Genomic DNA, 25,688 nt, shown 5'->3' on the forward strand with positions numbered 1-25,688 from the left:
GCTATTGGGGACAGGTGAGCAAATACTATAAATCTATGATGATCAGTAAATGATAGGGCAATACTAATAGCTTTTAAAAATTGAGCGCCTACTATGTGCCAGTCACTGTTCTAAGTGCTTTACAGGGAACAAGTAATTTAATGTAGAGGTTAGACTGTGTGTGCCTGGAACACAAAGGACATGAAAATCCCCTGAAAGGTGGTGTTTGAATTGGTTTTGAAGTAAGTATAGGAATTATTTCCTATTTTGAAGAAATACAGGAATGAAAGAAAACCCTTGCTAAACAGAGAAAACTTCATCTATAAAGGCCTGAAGTGTTCCATAAGATATCCATCTAAGAAATATGGTATTTCTCCTACAGCATAAACTGAAAGGCAGGAGGTAGGGAAAGAGTTGAAGATACCAGAACAGGATGAGGGTTCTGTCCTAAAAGTGATATAACCAGTGACGAATTTTTCGGTAGGGATAATGTTCAGATTTCTGTGTTAGAAAGATCACCCTGAGATCCAGAATTGCTTCTGAAGCTGTTGAAGTAATAGCAGTTGGCCCTGTAGACATTCCTTGAGAACACCCCACCTGTTGAGGGTGGGCATTGCCCTGGCTGAGGCACTTGAGTAGAGCTCTCAGGGATCAGATATCTGGACATTCCATTTGTTGACTAAAACTGAAAGGAATCAAGATTTTTATTTATTGGTGAATCCTGCTCATGGAAACATAATGCTTCTGTATCAAATCTAATGCTCTAGGATTTCTTAGAAAGTGCCTACTTCTTTAAGCAGCAACCTGAGTGTGTCCCACTAAGTGTCTGACTATGTCTGTGGGAATGACACCTGCTGGACAGTTGGCTGGAAGTCACACTAACTCCTACTTGCCTTTCTACTAAGCCTGTGTCTGAGGCCATCTGTGTCTCATACTTACAGTTCAAGGAAAACCATCTTGCTGAGGGATGTATCTTTGATGGCCAGTAGCATGACTAAATGACAAGGCAAAGGAGAAAGGTAGTGGTGGGGGAGGGGGACAGAGTAGCAGCAGTAATGTGTGAGCTACACTGAGGTGACTAGGTGGGAACACAGACCGGTGATGATGTCCCCGAGACTCACCACCACAGCAAAGGTAGGCCACTGGGGATGAGATTCTTAGCTGATAGGTATCAGTTTAGAAAGTCACACTCGGGATCCCTGGGTGGCGCAGCGGTTTGGTGCCTGCCTTTGGCCCAGGGCGCGATCCTGGAGACCCGGGATCGAATCCCACATCGGGCTCCCGGTGCATGGAGCCCGCTTCTCCCTCTGCCTATGTCTCTGCCTCTCTCTCTCTCTGTGACTATCATAAATAAATAAATAAAATAAAAAAAAATTATAAAAAAAAAAAAAAAAAAGAAAGTCACACTCATTTCTTCCTTAACCATTTTGCTTCAGGTTAAACTCTCTGTTTATATAAACCAGGTGCTAGAAATACAAAGATTTGCCTCGTGCTCTGGAAAGTAGCCAAACTTCCTTGTGACTTTTGCTATGGTTGGTGGCCCCCATTTCTTCACAAGCAGGGACTGGGGACTGCATCCCGGCGAATGCAGTGTGCACCCCAGTTAGTGGAGATGAGACTGAAGTTGTAAGACAGTATAAGTTTCTAAGATGTACTGAAAGGAAAGGAGTCAAGCCAACCTAGTGTAACGACTTGGAAGGCCTTTAGAGGATGGAGGAATATTACGTAGTGTCCAGTGTTCTGAGAGGTGAGTTTGCCAGTTGTACGGTAGCACACCATGCAAAACACACGTGTGGAACTGAGCAAAGCCCTGGGAACCACTATGCTGTGGTGGAGCGGGTAGTGAAAAAGCAGGAGAATACATACCTGTTCAGAGCTTGAGCGTACAACGGGGGCAGCGTTGTCTCTCTCTATTCTTTCCAGCAGTGCCATGGTATGAGACAAATCTTCAGCTGATAATGAGCCAGAGAAGGCCTATACCTCCCTGGCTGAGTCTGCAACCTGAGCAGCAATTGCAGCCACCCCACCCCCGACTACCGGCCCCCATTCCACAGATTTCTCAGGAGCAGGACTCTGGCCCCCTTGGTCATTTCAAGCCTGTAGATACTTCATAAGTTCTAACCATGTATCAGCTTTCTAAATTGAGAAGTTGATGAATTTTTAAATTCTTGAACCTGTGCTGTAATAGTATTTCCATCATCCTACACATTACAATGGAAGAAGGCAACAGATATATTTTCTTATGATGCTGAGAACATGAAATATTGATGGGGGAAGGGAGCATGGCTGTGGTATTGAGGTCTGCCTACAATGAAGGCAGCACTTCTCATCCCGGCTTCTCATTTTCTATCTTTCTCTTCTGAAACTGAGGACAGGAAGGAAGCCCCAAACCCACGATACCCAAGGCTAGTTCAATGAAAGCTCTTAAAAAACTGTGCAGTGAAATCTGTCTAAAAAGGTCTTTATCAGGTCTCCAGGGACCAATTGCTAATGCAGCTAATACACATTTGATCTATACAGATGATTTTCCCTTTGTCCCCAAGGGAACCTCTACAAACACTTTGGATTTACATGGTGCCAAGCCCAAGTAGCCTGTTGGAAAATAAATAGCATTTTAACACATTCAAGCATCAGTTCCCAGGATGAAAAGTAGCATGTGGGCTCTTCTCTGAGTTTTCTATCTGTGCTATAGGACATAATCAAACTTCATTTTTAGAGCATTTCTTTTCCTGGTGACATTTCACTCTAAGGCACTGCATTTTGAAGAGAAAAGGGCACAAAGTAGAGACTCTGCTGGTTCAAAAGAAAAAGAATAACATTTCATCTAGGATATTATTTCCCAACACATGTTAGTGTCATGTGGGTACCAGTAAGTGTGGTACAAATATGCAAGACATCCTTAAGGGGCACCTCTCATTGAAAATTTAATATTGATCTATTTATTTTAATACATATTAGAAATTATGTGTGCGTGTGTGTGTGTGTATACACAGGCACACACACAATTTTGGTTATATATAGCTAGCATTTCTAAGCTGTGATTTCATAGATATTATTAGCTACGGTGAGGTAAAGTTGGAAACGGTACTTTTCTTCAATTTGACTTACTAGGTGAATAAAGAGCTGAGGGTCGGATGGAATGGTGGCTGCCTCAGTTGCACGGAAAGATTGGATAGAGCACAAGTCTGGAAGGCAGTAGGAAAATGACTAACACTCGGGAAATGCTGATCTAGAGAAATTCCCCACCTGTCTAATTAATAGGAGAGTCAGGGCCGGCACTGCCCTTCCCTGGCCACTGGTGATGAGTGTGGATCGATGAGCCGACATCCCCGGGCAGAGACAGACTATAACTGATTCCCTGTGGCTCAACGGGATTTGAATCACAATTCCCTGTTATCTGAAGTCCTGTTTTGCTCGTGGTTGTAAGCAGAAAATTGCATGTTCATGGTGCCTCAATCGGATGTGTCATATCAACCCTCCTCACAATGAAATGATAGCAGGCAGGGTATTGCAGGTCACTCAAGAGACATGCCACTCGGAGAGGGAGTCCTCCAAATGAGTGGGCTCTGCCCTGGGTTCACAAATGTGAGGAGAGAATTTGTAGCTCTCTCAGGATGTGTCTGAGCCCATGAGAAAAAGATGATGATAGTAGGGCCTAGCTACTGAGTCTTTAGTATCAGCCAGCCATGGCACATTAACCCTCAGAAGAGCTAGGTGAACCAGGCATCATTATTCACCCTGGTGTCTTTATGGAGGAGCTAAAGTTAGAGACTTACAACAGCTGGGAGATTCCAATCCAGTTCTGTCTGGCTAAGAGGTTGGATTTCTCGCAGTCAAAATAAAAGGCCACTCTCCAGCTGTGAACACTTTGGGGGAATGACTGTTCCTAGAGCTGTGATGCTGTTCACACCAGGCATTTGAAAATCTACAAAGCCTTCTTTAGAAAAGTGTCCAGATTTAAACTTCATCCTTGGCAACAAGAAATCACAGAATAAAAAAACATTGACCGTGATCTTTTCTCGGGTATGGCAAAGGGTGGGAGAATGAAGGATGGTTGGTGGAGGAGAAAGAGAAGGAACAGAAAATGATAAATCCGTGAAAGAAAAGAAATTTGTGTGCCAAGTTTGTCTTCCCACATCCATAGTCCTAATGTCATAGGGCTTGTGATATAGTCCTTGATCTGTCTCCTTGATCTGTCTCCTCATCTGTATTATAAGGATTTTGGACTAAGTGACCATGTAAGTCCCATTTGAATCTACATTAGGGTAAAAGTAATTTATTTTAGTTTTGCCTTTGATGTACAGTAGCTTAGAAAGAGTTGGGTTGGACAGTGATTGCTAAAGCACTAGAGAAACCTTACCTTCACAGGTGACTCAGTCTGAAAAAGGACAAGAGAGCCACATCATCAATGATCCCAGGAAAGGTTATATAGGATATCTCATTCCAGAGCAGAGAGGAGGGCAGGACACAGGGAACAGGGCCCACATTCTATCCCATGCTAGTTCTCCCTCTGGCCTCTATACCAGAAGCCCTTTGCCTTCTTGCCCATGTATAGACCAGGAATGTTGTGGAATCAACCAACTTTCTCAATCAACTTCTATACACAGCAAAACGATATGAGCCCTCTCCCTAAAGAGCTTAACTGTAACCTCAGAGAATACGATGACTGCTTTTCTTTCGCCCCATTTAAGAAAGTTACTCAGATGAGGATTATACACTTTTTTAATCTTCTCTCTTTAACTTCTTAAACCACTAATTTGAAGATAACCTTACACAATTGGTCTGTCTGATGGAAACAGGAAGTTGGTGCCCCAGGCAATTCCTTGTATTGTTCTAGAAGCAACAACAGTTTCTCAATTCTGCCAACAAGAGGCATGTAGGCCTCTTAGGTAGTCTGAACAGTACCTATTCAGGGATATTCATCATTAGGAATTGAGTATGAGCTTCCACAGGAGGATAAAAGTACAAAAACAGAATTTAAAGACCGCCAAGAGTGCCTTCATATTATTTGCAGAGACAGACATATTATTTGCCTGTGTTGTAAGACTAACATTCTAACCCCACATATTATAAAAGTACAAAGGAAAGGACCTGACAAAGTCAGAGTTACCCTCAGATGAAGTATACCTGGTACGAGAGGAAATGTTCAACTCAACGCTGGCTAATTGAGTACATACCATGGAGGGAAAAATAAGAGAAATGTTAACTTAATGAAGCAAAAGCATGACTTGCATCAGAAAGCGATTAGCTGTGGTGATCTGTGCAGTGAATAAAGCCAGGCCATGTTAGAACTTGATTTGGCTGATGTGTTTCAGAAGGACTCATAATTCATGTTTCAACTGGAGAAATAGCTTCAGCAAATGATGCAACACACTGCATTTTTGTCCAGGTGGTTTGACAAAAAGCAAAAGATGGCGTTGTTTGAAACTCTGAGAAAGGATCTTGATGTCCATGTAGTCCAGCTGTTCATCAGATATAGTCACAGTGTATGTGGGTATTTCTCAGCAGTGAAGTGGGTAGACCCTATTCATTCAGAAGATTTATCATTTGGGTAGCCCTTGTTCATGTAAGCAGGAAGAAGTGATTTGTACTTAAAAATAACTGCATGTTCAAGACCTCTTGTGATTATTTATATGGAAGGAAGATGTAGTTATTTGCTAACTCTATCAGTAGAGAAGAGATATGTGGGCAAAATTCTGTATTTTTCAAAGATGTGAATAACATACGCAACCTTTATAAATTATGAAGTTTGAAGTGCTGTTTTCTCATTTGAAAGATTTAGAAACTTCTAGCAAAACTCAGAGATAGTCAAGTGGCTTAGCAAAAACTGTAGAACCTTATTTATTGAAAAACTTTAAAATCAAAATGTAAAGTAATCCTTTTCTGGAAAAAAAAAAAAAAACCTAAGCTCATTGTGAGGTATGAGGTATTGGTCCTGTGCACACATTATTAAAGCAAAGAGACTGAATTGAATGGTGAAAAAGAAACTGGCTTGTGAGTTCCACTGGTTTTACTTTTAGCCTCATGTGGGGCTAAAGGAGCGTTTGAAGAGGTAGGCAGACCTCTGCATTCCAGTGGAGCTGTGCTGGGTAACATGAAATCAAGCAAGTCCCTTAATCTCTCTGGTCCTCCTTGTGTTTTTTCATTCAGATGCTAGTGTTCCATTAGATTGAGACTCTCAACCTCTGTTGCTTATAGCTTGGGGAAGAGGGGTGTAGTTAAGTGGATGGAGGGTTCTGGAGGATGGACTTCAGGTCACGTTTTTTCCCCCTATCTCAAGTAGAGCAGCCCTCTGGGCTATCAGAATGCTGAAATAGGTGTAGTTTACAGTGTAATCAGCCGGAAGGTGTTCAGTTGATTTTTAAAATGTTAGAATTCCCTTTTAAAAAAAGGAAATCCCCTCTTATTACTCTGTTTTTATAGTCTCTAGTTTTTATCGACCTCTGTCATGGGGCAACTACTGTGAACACGTTTATTGAAGGTAAATGATAATGATGACTACAGTGTTTTACACACAGATTGTTAGTGATGATCTGATTGCTTGGGGCTCAGGCATCTGTGAACCAATGTAAGTTTTGTGCCTTTTGACTGATAATCTTTTGATTGATAATCTTTTAACCAAAGTTTATTAGGAGCCCACAAGGTGCCAGGCACTGAGTTAATTCCTTCTATTTCTGACTGAATCCTCAAAGTCCTAGAAATGAGTTCCATGTTCCATAGTTTCTAGATAAGAAAATTGAGGCTCAGAGAGGCTGCACAACTTGTCCAAGGCCACGGGGGGAGCAATGACTGACAGAACCGAAAACCTTTCCCACACTGCAGCTCTGTAGGGTAACAAGAGGGTCCCCAGGCAACCCTCACTAAGACGTCTAGTCTTCAATCAGCCTCTAAGTTGATTATTGCTTGCTTATTAGAGAACCAAGTGATATTCTTGAATGATCTTCCTCCCAAGGAATCATCTCTGTTCTTGTCACTCTAGCTAGTTGCTTCTGAGTCCTTTCCAGGCAAAATGACAGTGTGTGTTGTTGGATTCCTTAGCGGCAAGAATGAGAGGAACCGTCTCAAGCTGAGAGCACAGTAGTGCCCACACATGGCCAAGGCCTCTGTAAAGGTTGGTGGACCAGATGACCCAGCATGGGTATGCGGAGCCAATCCTACAACTTGAAATCATTTGACAGGGCAACTTGTATTTGCTTTTCCATCCATCAGGTCTTTGGGTGCCTGAGTAGTTGTAGGATTGTATGGTGTGTGTGTGTGTGTGTGTGTGTGTGTGTGTGTGTGTGTGTGTGTGTGTTCTATCATGCTAACTCCCATCTGTTTATTGTTGAGGGATATTCTGCTGCTTCACACACTGGAGCAAATTTGCCATTGCTTCGCTCTGGTGTGCATCAAAGGGCAGGTTTGCCCCCTTTGGGCTCTATTCTACTGATCTACCCTGTATTCTCTACCATACTTTCCAATTTTCCATCCAAGGTATCTGAACTGGGATGGACTAAGCCACTGGAAATGACAGTCACTTGGAAAAAAAAAAAAAAAAACCTGGCAAACACAGGAATGCACATTCAAAGGAAGCCTTTGGAGAGAAGCAGGTTGCTCTTTTCTCCTTGTTTTCTTGGATGAGACAACTGACTTTGCCCAAGCTGACTTCTTGCCTAGATACACTGACTTAACTGTGAGGTCCTACCAAAGGTGGTTTCATTAAGCCATGCCCGGGGCTTTCGCAAAATGAAGTCACCTCTGCCTGCCAAGCAGGGACTCTCCAGCTAGACACCAGGGGAAATGCATAGCCTTCTCACTACTCCTACAGAGGAGGAAGTTCCTGTCCTCATCCTTCCTTCGCCGTGCCAGCATACAGTTCTTTCTGCCAGTGGCCAATATGCCTGGCTCATAATGTGTTGTCGAGCTACTGACAAGAAAGGAAATGGTGGACTGCAACTTGGAGAATTGTTCGTTTTGCTGAAGAGGAGACTTGGGGGCAGAGTCATTGCTCTACTTGGCGAAATCAGTGGTCTTCCCATCTAGTGCTATGACTTGGATGGGGCACCAAGGAGCATTTGTTGGGTGAGCGTGATTGCTCTGCATCCAGCTCAGAAGGTTAGTCATGTTGCCAAATGCGCCTTACTTCCCTTAACAGCCCATTCTAAATCAATCTTCCATGAATTCATCAAAATGTTGTGTTCTTTTTTGTTTTGTTTTGTTTTGTTTTTGTAGTGCCTCAACTTGGCTCCTTCCAAATCCAGTGCCCCCGACCCAGGGCAGCCCCTGGCAGGGCATTCCCCTAACTGTTCTTTGAACTTGCCTGCCTAGAGTGTTATCTGTCCTCTAGGAAAAGTGTTCTCTCCCCCTGGCTCATTTGCCATCATGGCCATATTTCAATGCTCTCTTGGCTCCTCATAGATGAGTTGGGACACGCCTCAAAGTGCTTCTGTTTCCTCTGAAAGAGGTTGAATCTGGGAAGGGGGGGCGGTGAATATATGTGGGAATGGTTTAATTGTATCCATGAGGATTCTTAGTAATCAGGATGCCAGTGTGTGTTTTCCAGAGCCTAGAGCTGACATAAATAATGTAGCGTACCTCGCTTTGTGCAGGCTTGCTGAGGAATGCTGATGGAGAAAAAGCCAAACTGGGATCTGAAGCTCCCGGCTCCCGGCACAGCCTTTAAAATCTTTTTATTGAGTAGCAGTTTTGAAACTGCAGCCAGGGCCTTGGCGGGCTGTGTATGCCAGGAGAAGCGGATGGAGGAGTAACTTTGGGGGAAGGCGCCTCGCTTGGTTTCTGGAGAATGCGAATCTAGTGCGGCTCGGCTGGCTCCAGCTAACGATTGGTTAATTTCATTTTGCCTTCTCAATCCCAGAAGGAATAGGACAGCTCTGTCAAGGCCCTGAGAGCCCGGTAAGTGTGCAGCTGTTGCTAACAAGATATGACCGGCCCCTCAAACATTGTTAAAAGCATCTTGCTAGCCTTTTAGAGCCTCTTGCCTTAATGGTAAGAGCCAGATGAGCTTTGCGGGACAGCTAACCCCAAATGAAGTCCTGCCGCTTAAGCTCATTTAAAGGGGAAGTATGCACTGGGGAGAACCAGAGGTACCACAAATGCCACAGTTCATTTGCAGGAGGGAAACAAATGTGTCTTTACGTGGGATTTTTACAGGAGGTCTGCCAAGCCAAATTTCCAATCGAAGCGTCTTCCAGACTTTGATCTAAAGTGTACCTCCAGCCTTCTCTGGGGCGCAAAATAGAAGTGAAGGGAAAGATGGGTGGAGGAGTAGAAGGATGTTAGAAATAATTCTCGGTTGTTCATGTCAAGGGACAGGTTCTGGGCACTCAGTTAAAAAAAAAAAAAAGACAGCTATTCCTTGCTTATACTCTGGTAGTTTAGAGAAGGACTTCAGGGAACATTTGTTTTTGTTTTGTTTTGTTTTTCCTTTTGATTAAGGCATTTGGGGTCTAGAAAAGAAGATTAAAGCAGGATCCGTTTAATTTATTTAGTTTGCCTCACAGACATGAAGCTTCAAAATGGTAAGTATCAATTATCTTCCTACGGGTTGGGGGCTAGCTGGGAGAGGGGTTCTCAGGCGCGCTTTCTGAGCCAGGACCTGTTAGCAAATCCGGGCTGCTTTATAGCTCAGGCCGCTGGTAGGAGTTGATGTGTTGACACAGAAAAAGCACCGATGACATATTTGGTTAGACTGGAAGGGTCTGTACAGCTTGCCCCTTAAGGGATGGTTCTTTCTGCTGTTGCTGGTTGGACAAGAAGGGGACCCCATGTGAACACCCCATTTGCCCATTTAAATCATGAAAAAATGTAAAAAACTCAGATACTTTCATCATGAAATGTGTGGATTTTTTTCTCCCTCTTCTGTTGCTACTTAGTTGTTTCGGCTTTTCTCTCCATTGAAAAAAGTATCATCTAAATGTGTTTTATAAAATAGTACTTGGAATTTTGTCTGTGATATGACCCTCTGGGTATATTACTAAAAACTCCCAAACTTATAACTATCTCGTTAAATTGGTGGGGAAAAAAAGCTTTTCCTTACTTTCTTTTTTTCTTTTTTTTTTAATCTCAGCCTCATTCAATCGTCTTCCAACATTGCCCAGATTTTGTCTACCAGCTGCTTTAAAATGTGTGTTCAGTAGTCAGGAAAGCCCCACATCCTCCTCTCTGCTTTTGCAAATGCTTTCTTCCCCCATCAGAGTTGTTTTTTTCTTGTTTTCCCTCTCGGTTTCTGCCATCCTGGATAAGGGAAAGGGAATTGACATGTCTTTGGTTTGAAAGATCTAGCTCAACAGTTTTCTAGCAATCTTTCCATTCTTCAGGGACTAGCATGCCCATCTGTGAAATGGGCCTGAAACTGGATGAAATATGTAATATGTCTGCTCTCTGGAAGCTTCTCAGTCATGGTTGCAAATACTTGAAAAAAGTTGTAGAGATTTACTTAACGGGTTGTCTGCAAGCTGTTCTCTATAAGGTTGAGTTGAGAAATACTTTAAGTACCACCTCCCCTCCCCCCCAAAAAAACTGGTTGCTTGTTGGTCTTTATTTATAAGTGCATTAGAGGAAAGTGCATTTTAACTGCAGAGAGAAATGCAATGCTTCTAATAAACAAAACTCAGTTTTTATAACCTAAGAAGTGACCTGAAGGAATGTGAAGAATTGATAGAAGGCTGTGGTTCTCGGGTGCAAAGTCACGGCTTCATGTTTAATTTAACAAAACATTAAACATTTCATGTTTAATTTAATGAAACATTAGAGCACTAGGATTTGTCACCTTCATGACAGAATGTCAGAAATGTGGGATAGTTTCAGAATATATGTTCTTTCTGCAGAATTCACATATGACACTGGAAATGTGTCACAGCTGAGGACCTATGCTTTTTTCTAGGGATCTTTTTCCCCTCTGATAAAAGCAGGAGAAGCAAAAAAAAGCAAGTAAAACAACAAAAACAACACCACATTAGGCATGCACTACTAGTCTAGCTAATTTTAGGGGGACTATTAGCAGGCATTTAGGCAAATCTATTAACATTTAGCATCAGCACAAATGGAATTGCATTTCTACTTTTTTGTGCTTCTGACAAAACAGGCACAAGGATCTTCAGGACCAGAAAAGAATGGATGTCAGAACCATGTGTTAGGCAGTCAACTTGATTAAACCCTTTTGGATTTTTTAATAACTATTCAAGAAAGTGGGGTGAGATCCTTGGAAATTTTTAAATAAATCTATCAGTTTGACAAAGATTATTACCAATGAGGAGAGGAAGTCTGCATTACTTGCCAGGTTTTTTTCTTAGTCTGGAAAATGTGGCTGGAGGTTGATAGTGCTACTTTGCCTTTGGCTTGTGGTGGAAAATTTCCCTTTTTGTATTTCAAAGTGCTGAAAGATAGATAGGTCCAACTTCTCTGTCCATATTTTGTAGATTGGTGGGGCTCTAGTTTGCATCTGACGTTTAAAATGTTTAGCTCTCTTTGATAGAAAGCAAGAATTTGTGTTTGAGCAATGCAGGTGATTACCGATTCATAAAACATGTGTGTATAGGTGTACACATATGCATTTATACACGCACACACACACATAATACACAGGCAAACAAAAGCTCCCCCAATTCTGCCTATCTATTTGAACTATCTCTAGCACCATCTCAGCAATGCTGTATGAGATACAGCATAGTCTTTTGTTTTGTGATGGCAGGGGTGCAGATACCTCTCCGTGTTATTATATACTCCGTTTGAATGTGTAGCTTCCTTGTGTCCCTTGAAGTGGCTGAGACCAGATGCTGCAGAGAGAGATGTCACACTAATGCAATTCAGAGGAGCATATGGCAAGAGAAAAATCGTTATGACAGTTACTGACCTGAAGAGCAAGTAGCTTTTTTAACCTTTAAAAAAATTGTTTTAACTCCATCCTAAGTAGCAGCCAATACTTTATTTAGTTGAATATTTTTTAACTCTCCTGTAGGTTGCGTTCCAGAGCAGGGGTACAAAAGAGTGGCTGAGACTTCTGGAGAGCCCTATTTCCTTTGGTGGGGGTAGGGAGAGTAGAAAAGCCCTCCATGTGTGGCTCCTATTCATCACCCACTCCCTGGGACTGCCTCCACACTCTGGGCCTCTGGGTCCAAGGGCTGAGACCCATCACAGTGGGATCCGACTTCCCGTGAACTGCCTTGGGATGGTGCCCCCTGGGTTCTTCTCCCCACCCCTGCCCCCAGCTGAGGAGGTCTGAGCCAAGCTCCCCCCAGGGTGTATTCCCTGCTGTCCTGAGGTACACCCAGCTATCCTGCCACACTCACTGCTGTCTCTGTGACCCCTCTCTCACCACCATCCTGACCTGTGTGTGGCTCAGAGGTAGTAGAGGTTGATGACCAATTATATTAACTTCAGAAGGCCCCTTCTGAGCCCCCTCTCTGTGCTCGGCACTCTGACCAGCCTTGAAAGAAAAACCAAAGGATATGTGATTCCCATCTTAAAGGAGTTCCTATCTAATAGAGAAGTTGTGCTCACACAAATGTGTAAAGCATAGTCCTGGGTGCTATGGTGACTGCGGAAGGAGAGTCTTTGCATGGCTGCAGGTACCAACTGGGTGCCAAGGAAAGGGCGGCTAGTCTTCAGACAGAAGGTCAGGAAAGCCTTTGTAGAGGCTCTTGGTCAAGAGAGAAGCCTGGAAGTTTCCCCCTGGAAGACAGCAGGCAGAACCTTCTGGACACAGAAAATGGTTGGCTTGAGGTGCCAAGTCCAGTAATGCTAGTACACAAGGAAGCCAAAGGATTGTACTAGAATGATTAGCACAGCCCCATGGTGACCAACTTTCCATACCACCAGTCTGTATCATCCTATGGAAAGCCTAAGGCAGCCAGGCAATTCATGACTGCACAGACAGCAAGGGCCAGGCATCAAAAACAAAACAAAACAAAACAAACAAACAAAACAAACAAAAAAAGCAGCACACGGTTTATGTGAGAGCTCCAATTTCCATGTCTAATTCAACCTCAAGAAAACATCGTGCTGGCTGCCACTGTGTGGGCCAAACAATTAAATGTGAAGGTCCCAGATGGAGCCTGGGGGCTGCTAGCTTGCAACCTTTGCAAATGGACAGCAGGTCCCTGTAAAGGGATTTCATCCTCTGGCTAACTTGCTTTAAACCTGAAAAATTTTTCAAGGAGCCTTTACACAACATAAACCGTCTTTGGAGAGACATTTTCCCCCAAGTCTTCCAATTTTCCCACGCCCCCACTTGAAAATCTGCTTCGGGGATAGGTACGGATGTTTGTTTACATCTGGACTTACATTTATATGGGTGCTGTGTGTGTGTGTGTTTATATAATGGTGAGCATGTTTGGGTCCCTTCAGATAGTCCAAGCTTCTGGAGGTGGAAACAGAAATGCAGGTCGAAAAGCCGACTCCGTAGACGAAGACACACACCATCCGTCTGCACAGCCAACGAGTACCTTTCCGCTCGGCCGATGTAGCACACAGTTGGGGGGGGAGGTCCTTGTTTTTAATTTTTTTAATTTTCTCACTAGTGACTTAACTGTCTATCCTATGGCAACAGCAGAGATGTTCCCACTTCTCTTAGAAAGCCCTCGGGGGTTCCGCGGGCGTATCTTTGAGAAGGCAGCCCCCGCTTAGTGCTGACTTGGGCCGGTGCACACGAGGCTGGCAGTGATCTCCTGGACCTTGGGTGCTCTGCCACTGCTTGCCCCTCCGCTGGCCCCGGCCAGGCAGGGCGCCCCCCCCAACGCCCAGAGCCGGGCGCAGGACCGCACCTGCTCCCCACGGGCCGGCCCGCAGCTGTCAGCGCTCCGGGTGCCTTAGCGGCGGGCTGGCCCGGAGAAACCTGGGATGGGCCAAGGCCACTTAGCCCTGGCGAGTAAGCGTGCTGGTACTAACCATTTGCTGAGGTGACTGAGCTCTCACTGCCCTCATTTATCGGTCTGAAGGGTGGATGCTAGTATTTCTCAACTCTATGGGAACAATGTCAATGATGAGTAACAACAACAACAGAAAAATCGTGGCCGGAATATCAGCTGAAACCTGTTCCGTGACTTCTGTGTGTTTCCTGGGCCTCTGCACGGAGGCTCAGCTTTACCCCTGAGGCCACCCCACAGCCCCAAGCTCCGATGGCCCACGAGCCCGTCAAACCCTGTGCTGCTCCTTTCTCTCCGCTTCAGGCTGATCGAGTCGTGGAACTCGGCCCCTTTCCCTTCTCATGTGCAGACAACAAATCACAAACCAGTAAACAAAATCATCTACCCAAAACTTCTGTGCCGGGCAGACTTCACTGAAATTTTGAGAAAAAGGAAGAGCTTCATATGCCAGCGGTTAAAAGAACTTGCAATGAAATATCTGATGGCCCCTTACTTCTTACACAGTCTCTGCTGTTGAAGGAAGCAAAGTCAGTAAAGATCTGTTCGCTTGGGGTTCCAGCTTCCTGCCAAGTTCGTCGCTGGATCTCTCCCTTTCTCCCTAAATGGCCAGAAATTCAAGTGTTTGTCCCATCATATTTATGCAGAGCATCTCGGCACTCTCCACTCCTGCCCCCAGCACCCCAGTGCCTTTATCAGTACACGGGTGGACAGAAGCCAGTCTATTCTGTGCCCGGCCTTTCCCTCTGTCTTGAAGGAAGACAATCGTAGAGAGATTAATTTCCTTACAGATGCAAATAATACTCCTCCCTATCAACAATCTCCAAGCCAGAAGGGAAAAGTTGTTAGATTTTTGTTTTAAGTAAGAGTTTTTCTAGTGTATAAAGCTGTAGTACTTCGTTATGCTATTCAATGTCCTTTCTATCCGAATGATTGATTTGCATGACTGATGGATCAATTATCCAGGCAATGTGGCCAAACGGTAAGAGTTTAGACTCCAGTGCCCTACCACTTACCAGCTGTGTGACTTTGAGCAAGTTAGTAAGTTCTCTGAGCAGTTAAATGAGGGGTGATTGTGATGCCTCCACAATTACTGACAGGGTCGTTACGTAATTAAATAATTCATCTGAGGTCCCTCATCTCAGAACCTGACATTTGCGATTGTTCTTTCCTTTGTACTCAGTTTTATCACTTCATTTCACTGGGCCAGATTTCATGATCGAGCTTTTCCCACTGCTTCCAAAATCATTTCAGTTTAAGTTGGTAGGGTACTGGGACACTGGCCCAGGCCAGAGCAAGCCTCACCCTGATCGGTGGAAATTGGCACACAATTACTGACCCTCCTCTTCCATCTTCAAGACAGAAGGGGGCAGTCTTTCTGCCCCCTCCAGGCTGGCTTTGGGGTTAGATAGGATTCTCTGAAGTAATGTCCTCTCAGCTGCTATTTTAACCAAAGTGCTAACAAACCCGAGGTGGTTCAGAGTAACTGGAATTAGCTGAATTTTGTCTTCCAAGTACATACAGTGTTACAGGAAACACAGACACTCAGAAATATCTCATTCATCTTCCGTGGCAGAGAATCCAATTGTTCAGTCTTGGTTTGAGTCCTCAACAATTATTGCAACTAAACTTTAATCAACAGTTTCAGTAACAATGTTGAATTTTAAAGTTCCTAGCTACTAGTTAGAGCATGGCTTAGCTCGTACACGGGCAAATCAGTCATTTTGTGGTGATTAACATCTATTCAGAACAGAGAATGTTATTACTGGTACTAAATTATCATAGGAATTAATGCAGTCTTTTTAAAGGGCTTAAAATATGTTAATAAATACAATATTCCAACACCTGCAGCTCAAGGAACCAAAGTCATTAAATTATATTTATTATTGCAGGGATCTAGGTGGGGGGGAAAGTAGTTTAATGAGCATGAATGAAACAGGGGTTCTTTATTTAAAACGAGTTACCTAAAGAAATGTTCCCTTTGAGGGGTTATATTATAGAATCATCTGCTATACAAAAAGCAAGTCAGAGACAATAATTTTCTGACTTTGGAGAATGAACTTCAGGGGTCCTCTGGCAACAAGGCAAAACTCTCCACTCTCCTCCCATTGAACTTGGGATTTAACTTTCCCCTTCTCTGCTTCTCCAGCTTCAGTTTCCACCACCTTCTCACTCATGTTCCACCCAAAAGCCTTACCCTCCTGGTAGTTTCTCAAAGGTACCCAGCTCTTGTCTACCTCAGGGCCCTGGCGTATGCTTTTACCTCTCTCTTCATGGTATTTATTTTGAGCAATCCATTGGTACATTGCCAGGTTTTGTCTTAAACAAATTGTAACTACTAGCTAATTTAATCCTTGTAACAGCCTAATTGACTATGTCCCATATCATTACCATTTTACAGATGGAAAAATGAGTCAGAGAGTGGTTAAGTGCCTTGCCCTGGGCCCTGCTGACCCGAGGTCTTCTCTTCACCCCAAAGTGCTGCCTCTTTGGAGGGTCAGCTACCGTCATTCCTCAGATCTCAATTCGGTTGCTGACCTTGACACCTTTATTTAAAATGACCCCCAACCCTTTTTTTCTCTTTCATGATCCAGATAACCCTTTGCAGTGTACCTTAGCACAATTTAAAACAATTATATATATTTATGTGTTTTTAGTAGCCATTTCCCTTCTCTGGCACTACTATCATGTCCATGAAGGCAGCAACTATTTTTGTTTGATGCTATATTAAAGTAACTGACATTTAATGAATACTGAATAAATACTTGCTTAATGGGTCCTTGAACTCAGATGTTCACCATTGGCTATTTGTAGCCAGAATGAGCAATATTTTTCATCTGTCTATCCATATAGACAGATGAAAATTTTTTTTCACATTTTCAGAAAGAAAGGAATAACTTCTTGTGATTATTTTTAAATCAATTGATTTAAAAAATGACATCCCAGCATAATCATTTCTATGTTAAATCTGGGCCTTGGTATATAAAAGATTGAGGAATGATGATCCAGTGAAATTTATATATGACAGGTAAAGAATCAGAAAACCTTGGAGGAGAAGCCACTTGGTCAAAGTAGGAAGCTGGTTAGGATAATGTTCAGGAGCAAACCCTAGTGCTCTTGACACATGGTCCAGTGTCATTTCTGCCTCTGTAGCTTGCTCATACAATCACCCAGGCTGATAGCATCAAGAGAAACCAATCAAAAACAGAGAAGCTCTTTCAGACTGGCTTTTGCTGCTACTAAGAACATTGTGCTTGGCAGGTTGGGAGCAGTAGATGGAAGCTCTCGTGTTTTCTTAAATCTTGGGGGTGTTCGAGGCGAAAATTAACTGTCTGAATATCTTCGTGGTGGAATGCATTTGAAATGCTATTTCCTGTTATGAGATGGAAGAAGGAAAATAAACAAATACACATTGTGTGGAATTAAAAATGGAGATCCCAGAGCTATATACATCATGCCCAGAGTGAGACACCAGCCTTAGAGAAACTGCCTCATTTTCCTGGTTTGCCAGCTTGTTGAGGACACACTCTGACTACTAAAATCCTCAACACCATGGTTGTTTTCCACCTATGAGCCATGGGCCACATTGAGAATCTGATTAAAGTTTTGGGCTGTATGCCCAGAGAAAATGAATATATACAAACGTGAAACATTTTGCAGATTATTTCAGGGAGCTTATGGAATTCTTTTGTCCATTTCATGAATCTCTACAGGCATATAGATTCTAGTTTAAGAAGCCCTGATAGCATATAATATTAGTTAGCTCTACCAGTAATACTGAGCCCTTTTTATATGTCAGACACCTGGCTACATATATATATAAATATATATATATATATAAATGTATATTGTATATATATTATACATATATAATACATTGTATATATACATTGTATATATAGTATCTATAAATTGTATGTATTTATAAATGTATATTGTGTTTATATATATATATACACACACATAATGTATATAAATGTATATATACAAACACACATATATATGCATGTGTGTATTTCTCTTTTACTTAATCCTCAGGTGTTATGACTGTTCCCATTTTACAATGAGGAAGCCAAGGCTTAGAAAGGCTAAAGAAACCAGAAAGTATTAGGGCCCGGTTTCAAACCAAGTGATCTGATGTCAGAGCCACACAAAGGCACATATAGAAAGTTTGCATAAAGTAGACCTTCCCCAGCCTAAATGTAATGCCATGATGAAGCCCATGATAGAAAATAAAGGCTAGGGGCTCCCGGGTGGCTCAGTGGCTAAGTGTCTGCCTTTGGCTCAGGTTGTGATCCTGGGGTCCTGGAATTGAGTCCCGCATCAGGCTCCTTGCTCCCCTGCTTCTCCCTCTGCCTGTGTCTCTGCCTCTCTCTCTGTGTCTTCCATGAATAAATAAACAAAATCTTAAAAAAAAAAAAAAAAGAAAAGCTAAATAAGACATCTCTATAGTGTCACTCAAATCTCCAAAGAGCCAGGGACTCCACGTCTAGGTCTTTGAATTCCTCATGGAGAGGCAATTAGAATGGTTTTAGGATATCTCCTCTTTCCAAGAATGGCCCTCTATCCTACCTACTGAGGGACAGAAATTCTGAAGGGTTTGACATCCTTAACCCATTGGGCTGAAACTGGCATTTGTGGTTTTATTATAGCCTATATTCAGATTATTTTCAATTTGAGAATGTCTGTCATCAAATGGGCAGATGGGTCCTGTCTGAATGTGAAACCCTCATAGGAATATTCAGACCAACTGGATTGTCAACACACTTTATAAGAGGCTATTAGTGTGAGGTGTGTTCAATTATTTCTTGCTTTTCCCAAGAGAATAAACAGTGAACCCATTAGAAGTTGCTTAAAACTGTTCCCTTGACCATTTTTTTCTTTTTCTTTCTTTTTTAAGAGAAGTCATTTTTATGTAGATATGGGTCTTCCTAAGCTAGAACTAAGAACTTCAATGGATTTCTATACCTCTAAATGTTTCTTTCTCATCCATGGGGCTTATCTAGACATTTTATCTTATAATTAATTTCCTAGGCACCTGCTTTGATCCAGTTCCCTTAGGTGGGCACTGAGAATAAAGAAGTGAATCAGATAAAGCCTCTGGCTTCAAGGAGCTTACAATCTAGTAGGAGGATGTGAAAACAAATCAGTGTCATGTGTTGTGGTGTGTGATATAGTACGCAAACAAACACAACAGAGTGCCCGGCTCATGTTTCAAAGATTATGACCAGCTGCAAAGATAGATTGAAGAGAACCAGCTAAGAAAAGTATATTCTGTAGAACAAAGATTCTCAAACTTCACTGGCTGTCAGAGTCCTCCAGAAGGCTTGTTAAGACACATTGTTGGGCCACAACCCAAATTTCTAATTCAGTACATCTGGGGCAGGTCCCCCAATTTGTGTTCCTAACAAGTTCTCAGAAAGCAGTGTTGCTGATGGTCCAGGGGACACACTTTGTGCACACTCTTCTAGCCCTTCTGGTACATAGATAATACAGAAAATCCTCCTTTTCAGTTAGGTTTCATCCTCCTAGTTGGAAAATATTTCACTTTACAATCTATGTGTGTGTGTGTGTGCGTGTGTGTATACACACACATATATATGTATATTGTACAATATATACATATATATATCGTGATTTTCCTTAAGAACAAATGTGTTTCACACTCTCCTTTGAAATATGAGTTCTGTGACATTCTGAAAGCTTTCCTCTTTTCTTCCTTTTTTTTTTTAATACCTGACTCTGACTTATAGGTAGGAACAGCAGGATGCCAAGAATAATGATAGAACACTTACATGAATTAGGAGTTGTACAAATCCTTATGGATGTGAGTCTGTGGGTGTACCTTTCTTCTGAAGTCAGTACTACACTGGGGTCAGCATTGCTTCTCACTGGACCTGTGGCTGGAAATTATATGAACAAGGTGGTCAAATTTCAGATCCACTCTTATAAACCCTTAGGTCATCACAGATCCCATAGAACCTAAATTATGATCCCAGAGGAATGAAGAGAAGGTTGGGGGAGAAGGGGGCACCTAAGACAGCCTAAAACAGCAGTAGTGCTACAGCCTTGTCATGAACGGAGTCACGTTTTTGGCTAAATGTAATGGAAAATATGAATTCATGTCAGAAAACAAGACCAAGTTCTTACATTAATGATTCTGTCTCTTTTTCTTTATTCTTTTGGTCCATTTTGCACAGGAAATAAGAACCTTGCGGACAGAAAGATCATCATTTGTCAATCCTTTTACGGCAATTTTCCCAGCGTTCTTTCAGCTCTAAATGCTTTTAGTATTTGTCAGGATCCTATAATAGCTTTAATGGGAGGGGAAACAACAGCAACGACAATAACAACTATTTGCTGCATAAGAATGAATTGCGTGGCTCTCTCCTTTCTGGACCACAGTGCAAATGATGGCTCTGTCCATATGTGGATTTCCACATGCAGCTGTGCAGTTATTGTTTGCACTCAGACCTTAAGTTGTCTGTAATTTTTATGTGTGTAGGAATGATGCCAATTGAGAGAGAGAATGGACCAAAAAAATATTTAGCATCTCGGAGATGAGACAAGTCAATAAACAGCTTGATTACTAATTCATTCAGGAACAAAAATAATGGCTTTCTAAACTGAAACGACCAAATCCAATAACTAACTGTTTGTCAGAGCAGTAATAATGGTATTTGTATCTCTTTTAATTGGCTTTAACCTTTCCCTTCATGTGTGCAGTATTAAAAATTTAAAGAGGAAAGTATTTAGAGGCATAGATTTACGGCACTGCGTGGATTACATGCTTTTAATGAGGTCAGGACAATAAACCATCTGAGCAGAACCTGCTGCCCAATGATGAATTACTCCCTTTTACAATAGATAGACTACAGTGAGCGTGTGGGCACCCACGCATACTCCCAGGCTTGTCTGTGTAGACCAAGTGATTCTCAGCTTCGCTCTTGAGCTAGCACAGGGTGTTTCCAGTGACAAGGAGTGTGTCGAGAAATTTTCAAAATGCAGAGCCGCAGTATACTCTGTGAAAAAGCGCAAGTTGCAGAACAAAATGCACTGTTCGTGGATGATACTGATTCACATATGTCTGTTTACGTACAAGTATATATGCAAGGACAGAAGGAAGGAGCAAAGGAGGAGGGCAGGAAGAGAGAGGAAGGGAGGGAGGAAGAGAAATACAGACAACTTGAAAAGAACACACAATGATGTGCTAGAGACAACTTACACTGTCTCGGAGAACTGGTCATACAACAAACACCCTTGCCCAATTCCATCATAACCTTAGCTTAAAACTGTAGATAGTGAGAATATTTACTCCACAGAAATCCGCACATGCTACAGATCAGAGCCTTTTATTTCTGGAGAGCCAATTGCTAAGCTTTTATCACTGTACCCCTGTACACATAACAAACCATCCAGAGTATTCTGTCTAGAGAGTGGGTTTATTACAAAAGGTAGATGTAGCACAAGGGGAAAAAAGAGGAGAAAGAAGACTTTAGTCCTCTTTATGCATATCTTTAGTTGCAAAGTTCATTAAGAGTTTATTACTTTCTTATAAGTTTAAACATTTTATTTTAAAATCTTCACATATTAAAACTTTCAAAAAGCATAAAAAACAGAGTCAGTCACTTTTATCCGGTAATTCAGGTGCAGAGCATTCATACGAGGAAAGGAACCACAATTCAAATGATAGAACCAAATGGTCAAAGGACTTTAAACATTTTCTTTTTTTTTTTAAATTAATTTTATTTATTTTTTTATTTTTTATTTATTTATGATAGTCACACACACACAGAGAGAGAGAGAGAGAGAGAAGCAGAGACACAGGCAGAGGGAGAAGCAGGCTCCATGCACCGGAAGCCCGACGTGGGATTCGATCCCGGGTCTCCAGGATCGCGCCCTGGGCCAAAGGCAGGCGCCAAACCGCTGCGCCACCCAGGGATCCCTCAAAGGACTTTAGACTCTGCCAGAAGTGTGTCTTTCCCTAGCGACAACTTCGTCACTCTTATAAAACAAAAAGAAAGCAGAACACATACAAAGTGTTCACTACATCAGTCCAAAAGAGTGGAGTATTTGTAGTCAGAGCCCATCCCACAGCAAATTCTAGTAAGGAAAGTCACAGTGGTACTTCCAAAACTCATCTCCTCCTATTGATTGATTGACCTAAATATTATCATTGTCTTTTACCTAATCAGCAGCCTTGAGTTGGCAGTGTGAACCAGTACTAATGAAGAGAAAAGCATTCTACTCCAGATTAACGGAGCTGCAATCCCACTGAAATGTGCCATGTATGGGGGCCAAGAGTCTAGCACAACTGAAGAAATGATGATACTTCCTTTTGGCCGCTTTGAGATACTGAGATCTCTAGTCAGCCTCAGGAAGGGTCAGAGTAAAGAGACCTCCTGGTTTCCCCTTCCTTTCTAAATCCTGGTGATTATGTCAGTGGTTCTGTCTCCAGGAGAGCCACCAACTCCAGGTGATATTTTTACTCAGGACCTGACTGCCTTTATTTCCTAGGACTCTTAGAGATGAAAGTCCATTCCAGGGATGCCTTGATAGCTCAGCGGTTGAGCGTCTGCCTTTGGCTCAGGGCATGATCCCGGGATCCGGGATCGAGTCCCTCATTGGAATCCCTGCATGGAGCCTGCTTCTCCCTCTGCCTATGTCTCTGCCTCTCTCTGTGTGTGTCTCTCATGAATAAATAAATAAAATCTTAAAAAAAAGTCCATTCCTAGAGGCCCATACCTGACTGTTGGTGAAAATAGAGAGCTTAATTTCATAAACATCTGTTCATTCACCAACAAATATTTATATTTGAGATAGGGATGGGGATACAGTGGTGCACACATCAGACAGGGATCCTTACTTTCATGGAGCTGACATCCCAGAGGCAGGCATGAATAGGTAAACCAACAAAATATCAGTGTGAGTAATGTTTGAAAAACCATGAACTAGGAATGTATGAGAGACAGAGCAACAGGTGCTTCACACCCCCTACTCTAGAGGTGCTGGGAGGGAAAACGTTTCTGAGAAGGTAAACATAAAGTGTGACATGAATGACAGTAATAAGCCAGCCATGTGCAGCTCTTGGTACAAAATGGATATCCTAAGTACTCTTTGTGGAGAGTTTTCTCTCCCACTGCAAGAGCACCCACTTTTAAGACACAAGTCCAAGAAGGACTGACTATAGATACTTCTGTTTTTTGCTGATAATTATTTTCAAAATAAACTCCTGCAGTCTTCATTGCTCCAAATAGTTTTGAAAAAATATTCAAAATTAGGATCCTTTGTGAATGTGTAACCGATTCCATATTCTTGAATATCGCTAAGGTATTCACTAGTCAAGGTAGCGGGTAGCATCATTTCCCTGAGAGAAAAGAAAATACAGGGCAGTCATAAGTTGAGAGTCTTAAGCTGTGACATCTCACAGTTGTGCATGTCTGTACAATTTTGACAAAGAGAGCATGTGTTGGAGGAGAACGTATGTAGACTTTGAACCAAGAAGTATCTGGTTCCAATGCCAGCACAGACACGTACTGAGTGTCACTCTGAGCATGGTATGTACCATCTCTGAATACTCAGGACCCTCAGCTGCAACGTAGGTTATAAAACTGCCCACTTCACAGGGTGATGATGAAAATTAAATAAGATCATGTCTATGAAGTACCTGTGTCAGAGTAGCCTAGAGCATCCTTTTAGAGAAGTTTCTGGTAATATTGCTGAACTAACTGTGTCTCAGTGAAGTGAGACTATTGTTGCGTGGGGACAGAAAGAGCTCATTCTTGTCTTTGCTTCAGTCTTTCTATTGGATGCAGAGCATCCAATACAATTTGGGACTTAAAGTATTACGTTTTCTGGATTGGGCAAGAAAATTGAGAACACACCTGTCATCTTTTTTCAGTATCATCCATAACAGTAGACAAAAGAGGCATTATCAGGTGGCACCCAGCAAGAGAAAAATCCATTTCCTTAATCCTTCAGTCATTTAAGGGCCCTTCCCCTACTCCTTTCTCCTTGTCTCATACTTCTTGTAGCGCTTTTTGGTTCTCCTTGAAGCACCAGAAATAAAGCTTGGAACCAACTGGTCAGAGTCCTTGAATCACATCCCATCCGCAGTACAATTCATACAGCAAACTGCATTGCCTCAGAATAGAATTGTAAGGACATGCATGAATGCTGACTATATTCCTAGGGGTAATGGAAGCTGCATATGAATATAAAAATAAAAAAAATCAAAAACCTTGGAAGAAAAACAAACATGACAGAAGCAGCAAGATAATGTTTTTATGTTTTCACCTTTAATTGACTAAAAATATCAATACAACATATTCCTTGGACAGTCTCCCCAAACCCCCCTCCCCTCTTTTTAATGGGAGCAAGGAAGTGGTTAGGAGGAAGAAATACTTGCAGAATTGATAAAACAATAGTTTCCCCTGGGAAAGGGCAGGTAGAGGGCCAGATTGGCTTTTTTCTTTTAAACCCATTTGCATTGTTTGATTTTGTTTCAAACCAGCCCACACTACATTTAAAAATTAAGACTGTACCTTTTTAAAAAACAGGGAGAGAGAAGAGTCACTTTCTACTCAAGAAAGCTGCGTTGTTTTTAAGTAAGTTTTATTAACAAGTAACAATTACTTTTTTATGATACATTTAAGATAGTGAATTATGAATGACTGGAAATCCCCTCCAGCCTAATTGAGAACCATTATGTCTGGTAATTGCCACTGATTTCTGCAAACAGTCATTTTTCTCTGGCCTATTAACATAATTTGAATTTTTAATTGCCCTTCATAATTGTCTATTGGAGTTAACAAACAGTCCCATTCACCGAAGGGTTTCAGACCAGGCCCTACCTCCAGAGAACTCACAGTGGAAACCTCTAAGACCCCTTGAGGACACCATTAGGACTTTGTGGACTTTCAAATTGAGGTGGCAGCCACTGTGACAAATGTGACATCTTTTGAAGGACCCACCCAGCTGTGGGATGACACATTTTCAGATTTCTGTATCATTGAGTTGGCCCACTCTGTTTTGAAGCTGCCTCACCAAAAAAAGGAAAAATGTCACACTTTCAACAATGTTAACCAGGACTTTCACAACAGTGCCTTATCTGTTGCCCTGTGATAAGTGTGAACATTCTGGTAAAACAGAACATGTCCTATCATGTCCATTTCCTATAGGATTTGTGGGTAGGTATCATTGACTCCCTGACCTCAGAAAAGGACAGGATTCCCAGTAAAGATACATATGTATCTTAATGCATGTAAAATTATATACACATGTACACATATACACACTATAAAAGCACTTTGTGTTCACTTTTTTTGTGTGTTCACTTTTTAAAGTAAATTCAAAAAAGTAAGAAAAATATAAAGGAAAAGAACTAAAATCCTAATAATATATAGAATTTTTTGTATACTTATATACACACATACATATATGTATATATATATATAATATATATATATAATAGTGTTTATATTTTCTCACATGACTTAATATTCTTCTAAAATACTATTCCAAAGACTACATGTGATGGAGCATATGGATTCACCATTGGTTGCTTATGCATTCCACTCCTACTGGATATTAAATTTCTCAGTTTTTACTGTTATAGAAAAAGAGATAGAGTGAACCACCATGCCTGTTTCATGTCCATCTCTGATGATGGCCTCAAGGAAATGTCCTGGAAGTTGAGTGCTTCAAGGTTGTGAACATAAGTGTTGAATCACTCTCCAAAAAAGTTGTATTTCAATTTATACTTTCCTATCGCTATATGAGAAAACTGAATTTCCCATACTTTTCCCAGCATTAGATATTACAGGTACTAAAATCCAGGTCCAGTTGCTA

General features: G+C 41.9%; 1 protein-coding gene across 6 annotated transcripts in view; it reads left to right on the forward strand.

Annotated features, from left to right (window-relative positions):
* TENM2 (teneurin transmembrane protein 2) overlaps positions 1–25,688 on the forward strand; it is a 1,067,650-nt gene that overhangs the window by 636,583 nt on the left and 405,379 nt on the right. For 2 of the 6 annotated variants that reach the window (XM_055325564.1, XM_055325569.1), the window contains exons 1-2: positions 8,500–8,871; positions 9,415–9,497. The exons of 1 other annotated variant lie outside the window; for it this stretch is intronic. In XM_055325564.1, the coding sequence (XP_055181539.1) occupies positions 9,482–9,497 (16 nt within the window). In that variant the 5' untranslated portion in view covers positions 8,500–8,871; positions 9,415–9,481. Of the gene's footprint in view, positions 1–7,865; positions 8,074–8,499; positions 8,872–9,044; positions 9,063–9,414; positions 9,498–25,688 lie in introns of those variants that run through there. 3 more of the 6 variants (XM_055325565.1, XM_055325567.1, XM_055325566.1) reach the window with 3 other exon arrangements.

This window comes from Nyctereutes procyonoides, unplaced genomic scaffold (assembly GCF_905146905.1).
Source record: "Nyctereutes procyonoides isolate TBG_1078 unplaced genomic scaffold, NYPRO_anot_genome, whole genome shotgun sequence".
Classification (NCBI taxonomy): Eukaryota; Metazoa; Chordata; class Mammalia; order Carnivora; family Canidae; genus Nyctereutes; species Nyctereutes procyonoides.